This window comes from Panthera onca, chromosome A3, assembly GCF_046562875.1.
Source record: "Panthera onca isolate mPanOnc1 chromosome A3, mPanOnc1 haplotype 2, whole genome shotgun sequence".
NCBI classification, from domain to species: domain Eukaryota; kingdom Metazoa; phylum Chordata; class Mammalia; order Carnivora; family Felidae; genus Panthera; species Panthera onca.
Window position 1 is genome coordinate 32502268 of NC_138341.1, and position 17487 is coordinate 32519754.

Below are 17487 nucleotides of genomic sequence, written 5' to 3' on the forward strand. Positions count from 1 at the left end.
AAAAGAGAGAGGAAGAGTTGAAGAAAAGTAGGGGGAAGTGGGGCCAGGGTTAGGGAGAGAGAGAGGAGGACAGGAGAGAAAAGTGAGGGCGGCGGGGAGGGATTAAAAGGGAAGGGGGAATCGCCGGGGAGAAGGGCGGACGGCAGGCTCGGGCGGTGGAGAGGAGGCGAGGGGAGTGAGCGGGTGGGGGGCGCCGCGGGGCCGGGGAGGAGGGGGAGGGGGAGGGCCAGAAAGTGCGAGCGGCGCGGGGGGCGGCGGGGAGCCGGGGGCCCGGTGGGGGCGGGGGGGGGCGGTCGGAGAGCGGAGCCGGGCGGGGAGCCGGGGGGCGGGGAGGCCGCGGGAGGGAGGGAGGTGGGGGGCAGGTGGGGGAGCGCGGGAGGGAGCGCGGCGGAGAGCCGAGGCCAAGTGCATTGTGTCTGGCGGCGGCGCGCGAGCCCACCGGCGGCTGCGGCGGGGCGGGAAGCCATGGAGCCGCGGGCGCTCGTCACGGCGCTCAGCCTCGGCCTCAGCCTCTGCTCCCTGGGGCTGCTGGTCACGGCCATCTTCACCGACCACTGGTACGAGACCGACCCCCGGCGCCACAAGGAGAGCTGCGAGCGCAGCCGCGCGGGCGCCGACCCCCCGGACCAGAAGAACCGCCTCATGCCGCTGTCGCACCTGCCGCTGCGGGACTCGCCCCCCCTGGGGCGCCGGCTGCTCCCGGGGGGCCCGGGGCGCGCCGACCCCGAGTCCTGGCGGTCGCTGCTGGGGCTCGGCGGGCTGGACGCCGAGTGCGGCCGGCCGCTCTTCGCCACCTACTCGGGCCTCTGGAGGAAGTGCTACTTCCTGGGCATCGACCGGGACATCGACACCCTCATCCTGAAAGGTGAGCGGCGGGCGCGCCCTGCGCCCCGGGCGCCCGCGCGGGGAGCGCAGCCCGCGGCTCCCCCGGGGCGCGCCGGTCCCCGCGGCCGCGTCCCCGCGCCCCTCTCCCCGGCCCATTCTTTCATCCTTCCCGGCCGCCTCGGTTCTTCCTTTCTCGTCCTTTCTTGCTTCCCCGTCCCTCCCCTCTTCTCTTCTCTCGCTCTTTCTTTCCACGACTCTTCCCTTCTCATCCTGCCCTCTCCTCCTTCCCTCAAGCCTGTGCTGTAGCCCCCACCCCCGGCTTCTAGCTGCTTCTTTCTTTTCCTTGCCTCCTGTGCCCCTCTTCCTTTCCTCTCCCCTCGTCCTTCTCTGTCTTTGTACACCTGCCAGACTTGGAATGCATGTGCAGCTTTTCTCGCCGCTGCTCCCCTACCGAGGGTAACAATAAGAAAGACCCGACCTTTCCGAGCCGGCCACCTCTCAAGTTGTGCTTTCCTTTTAGAAATACCTTTGGAAGTAAAGTGGTGCAAGCCTCAGAAGAGGCAGAAAGGGGCTTTTTCTTGTATTGTCCTCCTGTTGGCATTAGACGGAACTGGTGTGGTCATCCCAGCCTGGCAGGCTAATGGGAAGCTAAGGAGGCCCGAGGTTTTCTTCCCAACCCCAAAGTGCAGGGTTCGTATTGATTAGACCTCAGATAGCATTAATTCATTGGTGAGGCAGCTGCACGCAGATAGGACGTCTACTTTTTTTCCAGCCTTCCGGATCCATCACTCCTCACACCATCCTCGGTGTCTAGGCACGCCAGGGTGAGAGGAGAGAACCCTCCAAAGCCCTTTAAAGTGCAGCTTTCTGGGTTTGGAGTGGAGTCTCTTGTGTTTGGGATACCGTGTAAGGCTGCTTTTGTTGTTTTGGTTTTGGGTACTGAGTTGTACAGCATCAGTTTGCTCTTCTGAAGTCTGTGCAACACCTGGGTCCCATGCATGTAATCAAAAGTTTGATTTTTTTTTTTTTTTTTTTTTTTGGTAATCTCATTCATGTAAAAATATTCAACGATTCCGTCATATGGGTGAAGCTTCCTTCTAACTTTCAGGGTTCCACTCTTAATGTACATTCTTTTTCTCTGAGATGAAAAAGCATACCTTCTTTCCCTTGGACTCATTCTTGCAAAAAGGAAAAAGTCTAAAATCTGTACGTTTTAGTATCTAGGAGCCATTCAGGAAAGCCAGAGAAGGGACTTGTGTTGAATTATAGTGTGGAACGGAATCACGTAGAAAGGAGGGGGTTAATAACGGTTTGGCCTTCAGAGTCTTGTTAGTTGGCATATTCTTCATTTCTCATACATGTCAACTTCCTCCTTCCCATGGCTAGCTCAGCTGGGGACTGCCATCTGAAATCTGTCTGTGCATGGAAGGACTCCAGAGCTTTTTTGGCGGGGGGGGGGGGGGGGGGGGAGGATAAGGACAGAAGCCTTCCTTAAGGAAGTAAACCTTTTTCTTTCCTCTCCTAACTCGCATCCAAATCTGATTTCACCTCATGAAGATGCTGCATAATTAATTCTGATAGTAGCATAGTACATGAACAAACTGCAAAAGCTGAATTTGGAGGCTCAGTTATGGAATGCTCATTTAGGCAAGGCAATTTTGAAAGCTAAGCAGTGTAGTCTGTCTTTGGAAACGAGAGAGCTGCATTGCCTTACACTCTTTCTATGCCTACGGTAGTTGATTGCATGTAAATTGGCTAGAGAGGAATGCCTGGGACAGCAGGGCAGAGTCTAACCTGACAACAGGAGAGGGACCACCTCCCCACCCCCACCCTGGGATACTGCACCTTCCCCACCTCTGGAAGTGCCCTGGCTAGCTGTGGTGCCCAGGTCTTGGGCAGTCCAGAATCAAATGATCCTAAAGGTGGAAGGGACTTTAGAGGTCACTGAATCCAATCTCCTGCCTATTGTTCAAAATCCCTTCTTCTACAGTCTTTCTGGCAAATGTTTGTCCAGACTAGCACTTCCATAAGATTCCTATACTAGTTAAAAGAATTATATTTTTCTCATCATGAATGCGGTGTTTTAGATGAAAGCAATATCAACTTTGTAATATTGATGGTGTTTAGCTCATTCTTTGCGCAGAGCACTAGAGGGTTCTAGGCTGTAACCAAAAGACACGGGCTCTGCTGCTCAGTTGCAATGTGTCCTCCAAGAAGTGTCTGGGTCTCATTGGCCTTCAGTTCGCTTGTCTGTGGTATCAGGAAAGCTGACTACTCTTTAGGGAATTTTCTAGTTCTAAAATTTAACATTGTTGTAATAATAACAGTGTAAATTTAGCTTTCTGGGAAGTTAATGAGCTGACATTATTAAGACATGAGGAGTTTGGAGAAAATGACAGATATCAGTACATTATAGGATCATAATTTGTTTTTTGGGAGATGGCCAAAAATGTGTCAAGTACTTTCAACATTCCTACTAATCTACCTTGGGCTGGTTATATAACTCTTATGGATCTCCGTTTCATTAGCTGCGAAATGAATGGGCAAAATGAACGGCTTTAAAATTCTGTGATTCTATGAACAATTTGATTTTGGCATCAGTATTAGGGAAACATTATTACCTTTGTCTTGGCATCGGACCTTAGTGGCTGTGGGATGAATTTCTTAAATGAGTCATATACATCTAGCAGTTGAAATCACATCTCTCTTAAAAATTTAGATAACTAGGGTCTTATGTTCTATTTTTACTTCCTTCTCTGAATTGCCTTGTTTATGAGTTCTAACCTTCAGAAATTTTAACCATGAGAAATGAAGGAAAGTAGATTCAAATGGGAGAGTGGGGTGGGGTGGGCAAGGGCCACAGAACCGCCTGGGATAGTTAGTGAGCTTTTGAGAGAAAAAGAAAGAGATTAGCTGTTCTACATACGGACTTAGAAGGCCAAGCCTGGAGGTGAGTAAAAGTTGCGGAGAAGAAAGTGTGGGTTGATAATGTGGAAAACATTCTCATAGTTGGGATCGTTTGTATTTCATGTTCCTGGAGGCCAGGCAAGTATTTCTGAGAGATGTAGAGGAGACAGAAACAGTCTCAATGTAGAGAATGAGAGATTAGTTTAGAAATGACACGGATAGACGGATAGTCTATGTCATCTTACTCTACTGAAGAGAAATCACGAGCCAGAAAAGCATTGGTCTCGATGGGACAGATATTTGGGAAAAGTCACCAAATTCTGATCGTCACCCTTCATTTATGATTCTAGTTCACTGCTAGCCCAGCGTGACCCTAGGAGGTCTAGACTGGCCCTACAAGCAGGACCTTCAGTGAGAATGGTGGTGAAGTTATTATTGATAAATCCATTAAGAACCAAGACTAGATAGAGCCTACCAGGCTGACAGAGGGCCATTCGACAGCACAATTGGAAGACATTTGTTTTTCCAGCTGAAAGTCCTCTAACCAGCCTTACGCTGACCAGTCCACATTTCACTCTCTTGCCCACTGGGATAGCTTGTAAAGGCTTTAGAGATACTAGGTTCACACTGTATTTTTCCATAGTTTACTATCCAGTGCGGTAAGTGGCCACTGAAAGCCTATTATGTTCAAGGCAATATGAGGAAGATTTGCCATGTGCGGCTCTTTTGTGTTTGAGTTGGTCCGTTGATTCTAAATTATTCTTCCGTGTAGTTCCTTCTTGCAGCTAACTTTTGATGCTAAGGAAGCTTCACTGGTCAAAGTAGGGACTATATCCAAAGAAGTCATCCTCCACTTGGCAGTAAGAAGGATATAAAAGTTGAGAGACCCCGGTTGCAGGAACTTGAGAGAATAGACTTAAAGCATAGAGCCTCAGGCCCCTCAGTGCCACCGGGACTGCTAGAATTTTGAATGCGACCTGTCCATGCAAAAGTCACAGAAAGCCAGTAAAGCGGGTAGATGTGGCACGGATTAAATAAGAAGCCCAGGAAATGAGAAGAGGTGACCTAAAGACAGGATCTTCATTCATTCATTGACTCATTCATTCATCCATCGGATTTATTCACTCAACAGACATATATTAGGTACCCGGTATTACTGTCAGTGTGGAGGATACAGGAATGAATCAATGCATACAAACGTCTCTCCTCGTTAGAGTTCATATCAAGTGGTGCAGTTAGTTTCTAGTGGGTTATGTAGTAACCGCACTTAGTAGGTTATGGGAAGAGCACTTGGGGAGGGCAGCTAGCACTGGTTGGCAAATGATAGAGTGTACAGTGCATAGTGATGGAGTGCTCTGCCCTTTGGGGTCCCCGGCCCTTCTGTTCCAAGTACAACTCCTCTGTTTAAACCACCCGATGAACATTCAAATAGGAGGGCAGATGGAAGGAATCTCAGTTGGAAACATTATATAATGCTGCTTTCAGTAACTGAAAACACTGATTTTAATAAATAAACATTGATGAGACTTGTGAATACATTATGTGGTGAGCTTTGGAGAAATTAATTTTGAATGGGGATTAGTCATTGAAATTATATCAGAAGTTCCAACTGTTCTTACTGGCCTTCACTTTAGTTTCCTAAAATTTTTTAATTAAAAATCTTCATTAAAAGCAATTAACATTACGTTTCAAATATATGTGCCTTGTTGATGGAGATCAAATTCTAATCATATATTGCCTGCAATAAACAAAAAGAAAATGAATGTTGCAGTGTTTTGTTTTTATGAAATTTAAAGGGATAGAATTTCAGAAATGTGAAGATCATAATTCTGTATGCATAATGTTAACTTGTATAAATCATTTGGGATTGAATTCTTGAAACTTGAAATAAAACATGTCCTTGTGGTTTCAGAAGCATTTTTCATCTAATGAGATAAACAGAGATATCAAAGACAGTGGGACACAAATACTTTGTCATTTTGTTCTCTGCAAGAGAAAGAAAGTAGGAAAATTGCTAGGAAATTCACTGGATCACTCTGCTAATGATTTATCTGTTTCCCTTGTTGCTTATTTTCCATGAAATTAATAGTCTGTACAGGATCCACAAAGTTCTACCTGACACAGAATTAGATTGATGCTTTTCTTCAGCTCATTTGTAGACCAAAGTATCATTTGTGTTAGAATAATTATCTCCCAAGAGTAGCTATATCTAGGAAAGTTGAGAGACTAGCACTGTTTCTCCCCTCTGACCCATTAGGTCACATATTGTCCCCAGATCTTCTCTTGGACCAGAAGATGCCGCTGGCAAAGGGATTCCTTAGTTTTGGGGGTGTTGGGGATATCAATAAGACTTCCTTTTTCTTCCTTTTTTCTCAAAGCAAGTGGTCTCTGAAACCGTTTTGAGCAGCACTCCATATCGCTTGTATTTATTCATTTTTAAATTATGTGCATGGACCATACTAACACATGCATCATAAAGCACAGACAGAAGCAAATTTTGAAGGGATGTGGTAATATCGACAGAAGTTCAACTCTTTTCACCCTGCATTCCAAAAGGTGGCACGTACACACCCCACTTTGAAGAGCGTTTCTCTCCCGGCTCGTTAGCAGAGCCAAGTCTCTCATCTGAGCAGAGAAAGGAGTGATCTTTCCCATCCTGGCTGAACTTCATGGGGGATCTCCCCGTGCACTGTTATGTCACACACATTCATCTTGCACGAGGGGAAGAAGACACATTTTCTTTCTGCATCATTTCTGACACTAGGCACAGTATTAAATGAGCTCTTTTTGATTAAACAACCGCCGGCTCATACCACACAACTCTTAACGACTAGATTTGTAGTTTTGCCGCACAGCGTTTTGAGGCTGAACGGAGTGTGTTTCCACACGTTCTATAGCTAACGCTCCTGAAGGTTATCTTGAAGAGAAATTAAATTCTGACTTGCCACTGTGCTAGCAAAAAAAAAAAAAAAAAAAAAAAACTTGCTTAAATTCTTTCCGTCTGCACATAGGAATTGTCTTTTAAAACGGACTTCTAAACACAAAAGTGGATGGTGTGTTAAGTGGCTTGTGATCAAAATTGCCAGAATCAATGACATTTGTATCCACCATGTCTCATGGATAACATTTAGCAATAGCTTTGAGGGAGAAAAAAGGAAGAGTTTTTGCTATGTCATAGAAAGTTCATATCCAATTATATCCAAGTTGCTGTGATTTTTTTGTGTTAGCTACTGATTTTTCTTCTCCACAGCTCAACAAGAGCCCTCAAATCCCATCAGGCAGGCTACTGGTAATTGCAAGCGTTCTTGATTGCTGTAGAAGATAAGCTTTTGTTAGGGGAGCATCTGGACGTTACATGCCATTGAGGGAGCAAGGGAGACTCCCAGTGTGGATGCTGAGCTGGAGACCGTAATGAGTGGGAACATTGAAGGAATTTAGGCGGGCCATCCGGTGTTCCCAACACTTACCAAGCATGACCTTTCCTTTGATCTCCCTTATACCTGAAGTGCAGTGCACCCCAGATTATTGGTCTGTGACCTCTGCCAAGCAAGCTGTGACCTTGGCGTGGCTGTCTCTTCATTCCCTCAGCCCACCTTGCTTGTTCCCATCTTACCTTTCAGGGAGCTTCCACTGTTCTTTGCTACCCAATCGCGTGAACATCTGGGTTCCATTTTCTGGTACTGCTTGCTGGCTAAAAGAATAAAAATAATCAGATTTGGTCATCCTCTTCACTTCCTCCCCCCTTGCAAAAGCAACTGGTGAAATAGAAAGGACAAGTTAAAAACAATCAAACTGGAAGATTGGTAAATACGTCACAGAGCCAACATGTCTCTTTCGGAGTAAAACCTAACTCCACATTTTGGGGCAATTCAGCTAAGATCATTTTTAAGACCGTGTAGACTTCCTTTAGGTTTAAAAAATTTGTTTTCCTACAGTTACGATAAAAAAAAACCAAACAAACCCAGCACAATATTGATATTGTCTAAAGCATTGCACAACTGGTTGTAAAGATTTTTATCAAAATAAAGGCATCTGTAAATAGAGTGGACGTTGTCTTCGAAACCTGATAAAATTTATGTCAGTTTATTTTTTTCCCCACTTTCTTACAGTGTTTCTCTGTGGTTAAAAGTGATTGCAGTGATTAATCTATTTTATTGCAAGTTTTAACTAAAAGGATGTGACTGAACTTGGAGCATGAGAGTGGGCATTGGCCGTCTGAGGCCGACAGCCTTTGTTTGCTGCAGAGTTAACTGGAAACTATATGCTGCGCTCCATCTTTCTTGGAGTTCAGCCAGATAACCTGATTGCAGACCTAACAATAATGTCATGGGGGCATCCATCAGAGGATGCATTAGCAAGGGAAAAAAGGGAAACAATACCAACCGTATTTTAGTTTCTGTGATCTTAAATTACTGCGGACACATGGAATGATTTTCTAGAACTTGCTAGAAAAGTGTTCAGACTTTTCGATGTTTTGTTCACAGGTAAAAATCAATCGACTCATTTCTCCTCTAAGGACCTAGAGGATGTACTATGTTCCCTTTTGGTCTCTCCGGGTAATTTGATACCATATAGGTACGGAGGGAAAAGTTTCCAGGAACAGAAGTTGGAAATTCTGAATGTATCGATAATTCCAGGGGGGCTTGACTGTCCCTTTGCAACAGGTCACTCAACTGCAAATCAACACTGATCCTTTCATCTGCCAATAAGCACTGACATGCAGACTTCGGGTCTGTCACAGGGGAACAGGCAGGGTTGGGAGAATGGTGGAGTGGGGAGGGTGGGGAACCTATATTTGGCTCGGATCTCTTTTGTTTAACATTTTAAGGAATTTTTCTTTGGTGTAGGGGATGTGAGCATTTGCTTCACTCAGTGATCAGTCAACAAATGTTACTAAGTGTTGGAAAGGAAATGCCTTTGAAGATAAGAGGCTGCTTAGTGAAAAATATGGGTGCTATGTCCTCCTGTCTTGTGGGGTTGTACTTTCCCTAACCGTACCCAGAGCGGTGAGGAAGGAGGTTTGGGTAGGTCGTTAATTTGGGTTCAAATGCCATTTCTTAAGTTCTCACGATTTTGAAAACTGCTTACAGTAACGGTTACAGCTGTCATGGAATTTTAAGCGTGTGCCTCCCGTAAAATGGTCCTCAATGAAGTTATTCCGAAAAACAACAGAACTGGTCACTTGTCATGGGATTGAGAAATCATGAAACAGATCATCACGGTGACAGTGGGAGTTACAATGGGAGTAACTGAGCCCAGGCCAACTGGAGCTCAGTATTTGTTTTATGTCACTGATGCTTCAGAATCACTTCTGGATCATTTCCTTCTTCGCATCCAACACATTGGAGGAAACTTTGGTGTTCAGACAATGGAAGCTTTGACTGAAGGAAGCTAAAACTCACAAGTACTAGACAAATAATGAGACGAGCTGAAGAAAAGTGTGGCGGGAAAAGTGACAGTGACTGCTAACACAAATGTTTCTGAAAAACGCCGTCTTTTTGTTCGGGTGTCGAAACAAACAAAACAAAAGATGCAAGGAAAGCGTTTACTATTCAGCAGAAGAGAACATCCAGCCAGAAGATGTCCGCCCAAGAAGCATCAAAGTCAAGTTGTAGTTCTTTCCTCCTTTTTTCTCAAGAGTTACCTTTTCTTTCTGAAGGAGACTCAGCATGGTAGGAGGAAAATAGGTAAGCACATGTAGAATCAAAGATCCACAGAGTTGAAAGGAACTTTGAGCAACGATCCTCACCCAATTTTTTTGCGATAATGCCTGTGGTAGAAGGTTTCCATGTGTGCTGCGAATGCCTATCAATTACATGCAATTCCCAGCACACCGGCCCGAATTTCCTTTCCTTTTCTTCCTGAAAGCCCATTATCAGAACGCCTGTGAGGGAGGGGATGTTGTAATCAGCAGCATTTTGAATCTGTTTTAATTTATAAAACAGTCTATCATTTGGAGAAAGGAGGCCCTTCGATCTTGTATAGAAGAAGCTGAGAGATCGCCGTCTGACAGGCAGTGGGGGGCGCGGGGGGTGCTTTATCCACATTGCATATTCTTCGTGGAGGGCGGTGAAGGGGGCTGATGGATATTGTGCGCATGGGCACTTCGGTCCCCCGGAGTCATCCCGGACACCACTACTGACTTGGAAAATTGGGAGCTGTGTAAATAACTCATTACCGGTTAGTCTTCTGAACTGGCCCCAACACACCTGATTTGGGACAATTTTTTAAAAGTGACAGGAGCACAGTTTTGTATGCCCTCCAGATGTGACACGGTTATTGAAATAAATATGTCTGAGAGCCTCTGAGAGACCTTAAACGGAGTCACTCCCTGTTCTCTAATCCACACATACAGATGATTCTGCAGTAATATTTTGATTACGCCATGGGGGAAATTGAGCGCTTCTTCCTAATTGGCCAGATTTTCATTTTGGAAATTTGTGGCATGGGTACTTTTTAGAGCATGTTTTTTTGTTTGTTTGGTTGGTTGGTTTTTTATTTCTAAACTATCACAGAGTTTTTGTTTTAGCATGCTTCCAGTTCTATTTACCGTTAAAATGGCAGACTTATTTCCTGCCCCTGGCCAAGTAGTCTATATATGGAGTTTTCTGGAGTTGTTTTTATTTCTGCAAAGGTCAGGTAGAGCAGCATTTCTGATTAGGTAGGAAACATTATAATTTGAGCTGTGGGTCTAATTTTTATAAAAGGCAATTAATAAAGTGCTTGATAAACACCCACTTACCTAGGTGGGTTTATCAGTTGAGGATCTCTTAGTGCCAAATGGCAGAAAACCTAAATAAAAACGGCTTTACCTACAAGGAAAATGTATTATCTCCCATAACAAGAAGTCTGGAGGAAGCCTGCACCTGGGCTGATTAAAGATTCAGTGCTATTGGGCTTTAGTAGTCCCAACATGGCTGTTTTTGCCTCCAGGCTTGTCTCTTCCTGGTCACAGCGGTGCCATGAGTCACTTCCCCATACAGCAACAGTTCAAACTAGGAAGGAAGGGAGACTACCCCATTTGGTGAACCTCTTTGATAAAAAGTGTAATTTCCCATAAGTCTCCCAGCAGACTTCCCAGAGGTCTCATTGGTGAGAATTCTGTCACATGACCATTCCCTAAACCAATCCCTGGCAGTGGAATGGAATGATCAGAATTCCCGTAGACCAATTAAGTTTTCTTCTGGCCCTGGAGAAGGAAGGGCCCAGTCTTCCCAGGAAGCATTTGGCTGCCTGACAGGGGAACAAGATTTGGTTTCTGTTAGCTAAGGAAATGTGGTTGTTGTGTTTATAACCATAGTGCCTGCCACAGTAGGGAAGTTCAAATGGCAGTCCTGTCCCAGCTGTGGTTATTCTGCAGGTAGATCAGGACTGAGAGGAGAACCCAGGTTTTCTACCGGCTTTCCCAGATTTACTATGTTGTCTCTCTGTATCCTGCCCTATGGGCAAAGGGGAAGAAAAATACCTTTTTCCCTCTGCACGCCTAGTTTCTCCACTTGGGACCTTATAAAGCAGATTTATGGAATTCACATTAACAAAAGGAAAACAACAGAAATTTAACATACGCATGGTGCATATACACGGGAGCACTTAGAGATGAATTTCCAACCTTCCTGGTAGATAGGGGAAGGAGGAGGGCAGAGAAGTATTCTTATATCTACTTCTTCTCAATTGCCTTCAGCTCACAATAGTCCTTATGCAAAAGTAGTATGTTCTGGGGCAGCATATTCTGCTAACTTTCTTGGGCACACAGTAGTGCCTTGAAATCCCAGTGCCTTTGTTGTTGTTGTTTTTTCTTTAATTTTTAAAAAATGTTTATTTATTTTTGAAACAGAGACAGAGACAGAGCGTGAGCAGGGGAGGGGCAGAGAGAGAGAGAGAGAGAGAGAGAGAGACACAATCTGAAGCAGGCTCCAGGCTCTGTGCTGACAGCACAGGCTCAGCACAGAGCCTGACACAGGGCTCGAGCTCACAAACTGTGAGATCATGACCTGAGCCAAAACCAAGAGTCAGAAACCGACTGAGTCACCACCCAGGTGAAATCCCGGTGCCTTTGTGAAGAGCCCGTTGTGATTCTTTACTCTCTAATGACCTAGAGACTTCATGATTATTTCTAAGGAGGCTTATTTATAATTGCACTTTTAGACATGGAAGGTAAAGTGTTCAAAATTGTGTGTGTTAGGGGATATGGATGTACTCTAAGATTTGATAGTGCAGTTGCTATAAATCTGATGCACACTACTTTGGTGAGTTCAATGTTTTTAGTGCTTCCTGGATATACATTTGCCCCCATCCCCAACCTCCCCCGCCCCCCAACTCAACCCATGTAGAAGTTCAGTGCACATTAGAGAAGAGCTCTGTGGTGACCATTATTCTGAATATACCTTTCTCCCCACCTCAAGCCAGCTTGGTTTATAAAAATCTGTTCACCCCATAGTATGACTTGTTTTAATTTCTTGTAGGAAAACCATGGTGACCATAACATATTTCATTCTCATCCCTTGACTGGTGACCGAGTGGCCATTATTAGAGACAGCATGTGTCTGTCACTACAACAACTGGAGAAAGGAAATGAGCAACTCACTCTGCGGTTGTCTGTGTCCTGATGTGTTGGTACAGGCACGTAGTCAAAACCTGAGAAGCTAACCAATTCTAATCTGAAGAAGAGCCGCTTTACCAGTGTCTTTACGGGGCTTGAATAATCCTTGAGATCTCTGTGAAGAACTGTTTGCTTTCAGAATTGCAAATCCGGAAGGCCACGTGAGGAGGCAGTTGTTTGGTCGTGTATGATCTTGGGTTTGGAGGAGGGGGTGGAGGGAGACCGTGTCAGGATGAATCTCAGTCATCTCAGCAGGAATGTTCAAAGCCAGCCCACTCCAGTGCACCTCACATTTCTTGATGGAATTGCTACGCTCCTCTTGGACATCTTACTTGAAACTGAGCGGCCTATTTATTAAAGCTTGATACCTCTTTAGAGCAGGAATTTCAAGGCAGGAAAATAATCTGAACCATTACAGATGGGCTGAGCTAGCAGGATTTTAGCACAGAAGCCTCAGAAGATGGTGGAGAGCCACAAGGTATGTGGGTGGACATATATTTGGACCACCAGATTGCATGCCAATTTGTAGGTTCAAAAAAAAAAAAAAAAAAAGGCAAGAGAGCAGGCAGGAAAGGAAAGAAAGCAGGAAAGAACAAATGAGCAACTATTTGGTGAATCGTTGGAGGACCATCTCTATGTGGATCTTATTTCTTTAAATATCTATTAGTGCATTAATCTTTCTAAAATACAATCTTAACATGCCTTTCCTTTTATTAAAAGTCTCTGTCTGCAGGGTTCCTCAATAAATTAAGCCCAGAATTACCAAATGATCCAGCCATTCCACTCCTAGAAATAAACTCGGAAGAATCGAAAGCGGGGACTCAAATGAAATCTTCTACACGAATGTGCATAGCACCATTCATATTAGCCCAAAGTGGATACAACCCAGATGTCCATCCATTGATGAATAGATCAACAAAATGCGGTATATTATACCATGGAACATTATGCAGCCATAAAAAGGAATGATTTGCTGATGCGTGTTTCAATACGGATGAATCATGAAACCATTATGCTAAGTGGAAGGAGCCAGATACAAAAGGCAAAGTATTGTATGATTCCATTTATAGAAATGTCCAGAATAGGCCAATCCACAGAGAAATACCGTGCCCTCTTGTCCATCTGGGCACTCTTCCTTGAAAGCTTAGTGCCTTTGTTATTTCCTCTCTAAACTTCCTTGACCCTAGCCTCAGCCCCTCGCTCGGCAAAATTAATTGCTTTATTAGCTGAGACCCCAGTGTGTTTTATACATTCCTCTATGAAAGCACTTCTTACATTGTATTGTGGTTTGTTTCCTTGTCCGTTTTTCTCCCTACCTTACGGCCAGGGACAGATGCCACCCAGCCCAGTATCTGGCACATGGTGATCTTTCCATAGAATGGCTGTTGAGAGAATTGCATTGGATTGATTCAAATCATGGTCATCCTATCTGGTTCATTTTCTTGTCACCCCCTCCATCATTTTTTGTGCAATTCATGGGCAAGGAGAAGGGAGAATTATTCCCAGTTTTCAAAGCCTAGGACTCTAATAATGAATTCAAGACAAAGTACTTGGCATTTTTAAAAAGTAGTCATAGTTTAGATGTAAAAAAGCATTTATGACCTGCTTTTATTTTTGAAGTGTTCAAAACAATCAGTGTAAAATTAACAAAGTGCTTCTGTACGAGGGATTTTCCTCCTAAAATGTTCTTAATCCTGCACTAAAGGATTATATTATTATTGAGGTTTTCTTGTCTTTCTGCTTATCTCCACAGGAAGTCTCTCCCCTCAAGGAACTGCCCAGGTTGTCCCTGTTCACTCACAGGACTTAGCAGGGCGCTTTATAAATACTAGGAACCCGGTACATACGTAGTGTTTTTGCAAAGCTTGTTCTAAGTGTTCCTTTGTACAGTTTTGGTATGTTAAATACTCTTTTTTTTTTCAATAGCATTGTTGCAAGCCCAATTACATACTTCCTTTGACCAGCAACCTGAATAGCTAGAATAAACTGCAGAAGGACCTTTGGCTGTGCCCTTCATCAGGCTCGATACCGAGGTGTCCGCTGAGTCGGGCTCGTTACTAGAAGGCTCTCGTCAGCTAGAGAATCGAACGGGGTGCAAGAGCACTTTTAGGGCTCTCCCAGCAGAGGTGGCTCTCCAGGAGCTTTGCTGGCATTCTGAAGTGATCTCTCTCCAACACGTTTATTTTGCAGTTTTCTGAGGAGACAGGAGTCAGGAGACTTGGGGCATCCTCACCGCTCTGTTATTAACTCACTCTGTGACCTTGGGCAAGTCGCCTCACCTCTCCAGCCTCATTTTCTCATTCGTACATACAGAGATTGGATCAGCGTAACCTGTAGGGTCTCTTTCACCATTACCTGGTGGTAATTACAGGATGCCCAGAAAACAGCAGCTTAATTGACTTTGCAAAGTGTAAGGATAGGAAAAGGTCAGTTCTCTCTAGAAGCAGGTGAGCATTAGGACAATTCAAATTTGCGAGGCTTTTCCTGTGTTCAGATTGTTCCCCCGTATGTCTTTCTTTTCTTTGCTTTTTTGAATGTGACAGGCTTTCTTATTGCTTAATTTTCTTTTTCGTTTCCTGAGGCTTTCAAAGGAGAAAGCAGGACTTTTCTGTATTGTTCCGGGAATTCTCTTCTGTGGGAGCAATGTTTGCCATTTGGTTGGAAGAATTCACCTGTATAATTTTTTCTTCTTCTTAGAGGATTTTATAGGGAATTGGTAATAATAAGTTATATCTGGTTTTAGGGACTAGAGTCAGAGTTTATAATAGAGAACAAAAAGGATTACCCTTTAGAAAATTGCATAGTATCATTTAAATATTGCCTTACTTGCTCATTTTTAAATGTCTTTGAGGAAGTTTTGAAAAGATTTTGATGAAAGAAAAAAAACCCATATTTTTTTTTGTTACCACAGAAAAAATTCTAGCTTTATTCCTTCTTTGCTTCGAAGAGTGTTTAATACTTATAATCCATGTGAAGTCAATGAGAAGTCTACAGTTATGTGTTACACTTCATTTTGTTCAAAAGTTTTAAAGATATGCTTTCTAAATTTAATATTCCACTGTGTGTGATACCTGAAAGTTATATTTGATCAGTTTAATTTAATTCTTGTTATGAATCCTGATTATTCATTTCAGTTTCTTTTCCCCCCCTCAAATGATATTTTAGGTTGCTTGCCACATATTGTAACTGGCATAATAGTTAATTTTAGGGGCACCTGGGTGGCTTAGTCGGTTAAGCGTCTGACTTTGGCTCAGGTCATGATTTCACAGTTTGTGAGTTCGAGCCCCGCGTCGGGCTCTGTGCTGACCGCTCAGAGCCTGGAGCCTGCTTCGGATTCTGTGTCTGCCCCTCTCTCTGCCCTCCCCAGCTTGTGCTCTGTCTCTCTCTCTCTCTCAAAAATAAAATAAACTTTAAAAATTTTTTTTAAATAGTTAATTTTACTGAAAGCCTTATTAAAAAAATTTGAACATGCCATGACTTTCCTTGACCCCAAATTTCCTCCTTTGCCGAGGAAAGGATATACCCAGGTAACCTCTTTAGTCATCCCTGGCCGTGATAGCACATCTGCTGCTCAACTTCTGATCCTTGATAGGAACAGTTGTTTTCACTGAAATCCTTCCACACGAAGCAGAGAATAGGTAGACAGGTCAATTATCTACATCATCTCCATTGGGGTCAGGCTGGTTCTCACCGAGACAGCCAGAGTGTGACTTCCAGAAGATAGTATGTGGTCTAAGGTACTGAGTGTGGTCCCTAACCTGGCCCCTGTCATAAGCATTTGGTTATTTGGGAGACCTACTTAGAAGATTGTCTAAGAGGAGGGAAAAAAGGTTAAGGAAACCACACTGAATGGTGATGGGAAAGATGGGAGAGAAGCAAGTCCATGGAGAATGAGAGGCATCACAGAATGGTCTTAATTTTGGTCCCTTGATTTGGGAATATTTTTCTTAGAAAGTTTCTTCATTCTTTTGGGATTTTGTTTCTGTCTTTCCTTTTATAAACAGTAATGCTAGGGAAGAGTTTTAGACAATCCCTGGGAGATTATGAACTAGGTAAGTGAAATTACTCTGTCGTAGCCATATGATGAGTGTGATGCTTATGGGGTAAGAAAAAAGCACCTTAAATGTACGCAGCATGTTCCTTCCACGTCACTCGAAGCAGCTTTTTACGAGGAGAAAGAGGAGACGTGTTTCCAGAGTAAGCACATGTGGTAGAGGAGAAGGACATTAGAACTGCTGGTAGTTACCATTTGTATACAGAGGGGGTTCAAGTGTTCCAGCGGTGGTGGGATATGGGGGCAGGGGAGAGATGAGGAAACCTGGGCACCAGGAGCTACAGGCCTACCTGTATGCATGTAAGACCTTGCCGAGTCACGTAAACCTCTCTAGACCTCAACTGGACGTATGTATATGTATGTATGTGTGTATGTATGTATTTATTTATTATATTTATTTATTTATTTAAAAATAAGTGAACATTATTTCCTTATTTTTATTTATTTATTTAAAAATAAATAAATTTTATTTGAAAATAAATTTATTGATTTAGATTTAAAAATAAATTTTATTTATACTTAAAAATAAGTTTATGTATTTATATTTAAATATAAATAAATTTGTATATTTAAATAAATAAATGTATATTTTTAAATATATTTAAATTTAAACATTTAAATATTAATTTAAAAATATACATTTATTTATATTTAAAAATAAATTTATTTATTTGAATATATAAACTTATTTATTTAAGAATATAAATAAATTTATTTATTTAAAAATATAAATAAATTTATCTATTTAAGAATATAAATAAATTTATTTAAGAATATAAATTTATCTATTTAAGAATATAAATACATTTATTTATTTAAGAATACATAAATAAATAAATAAGTAGAATAAAAAGAATAGATAAATAAATTTAAAGAGGAGGGGCAGAGAGAGAGGGAGACAGAGAATCCAGAGCAGACTTTGTGGTGTCAGTGCAGAGCCCCACGTGGGGCTCAAACTCAAACTCAGGAGCCGTGAGATCACGACCTGAGCCGAAGTCAGACGCTTAACTGACTGGGCCACCCAGGCGCCCCTCAGCTGGTCATTTTTAAAGTGAAGGGTCGGACTTCATGACTTCTAAGAGTTTTCCAAATTATTACATTT

General features: G+C 43.1%; 1 protein-coding gene across 2 annotated transcripts in view; it reads left to right on the top strand.

The window, feature by feature from the left end:
* The first annotated feature begins 343 nt into the window (after positions 1-343).
* TMEM178A (transmembrane protein 178A) overlaps positions 344-17487 on the top strand; it is a 51759-nt gene continuing 34615 nt past the window's right edge. For both annotated transcript variants that reach the window (XM_060653157.3, XM_060653162.2), the window contains exon 1: positions 344-865. In XM_060653157.3, coding sequence (XP_060509140.1) covers positions 466-865 — 400 coding nt within the window. In that variant the 5' untranslated portion in view covers positions 344-465. The remainder of the gene's footprint in view (positions 866-17487) is intronic.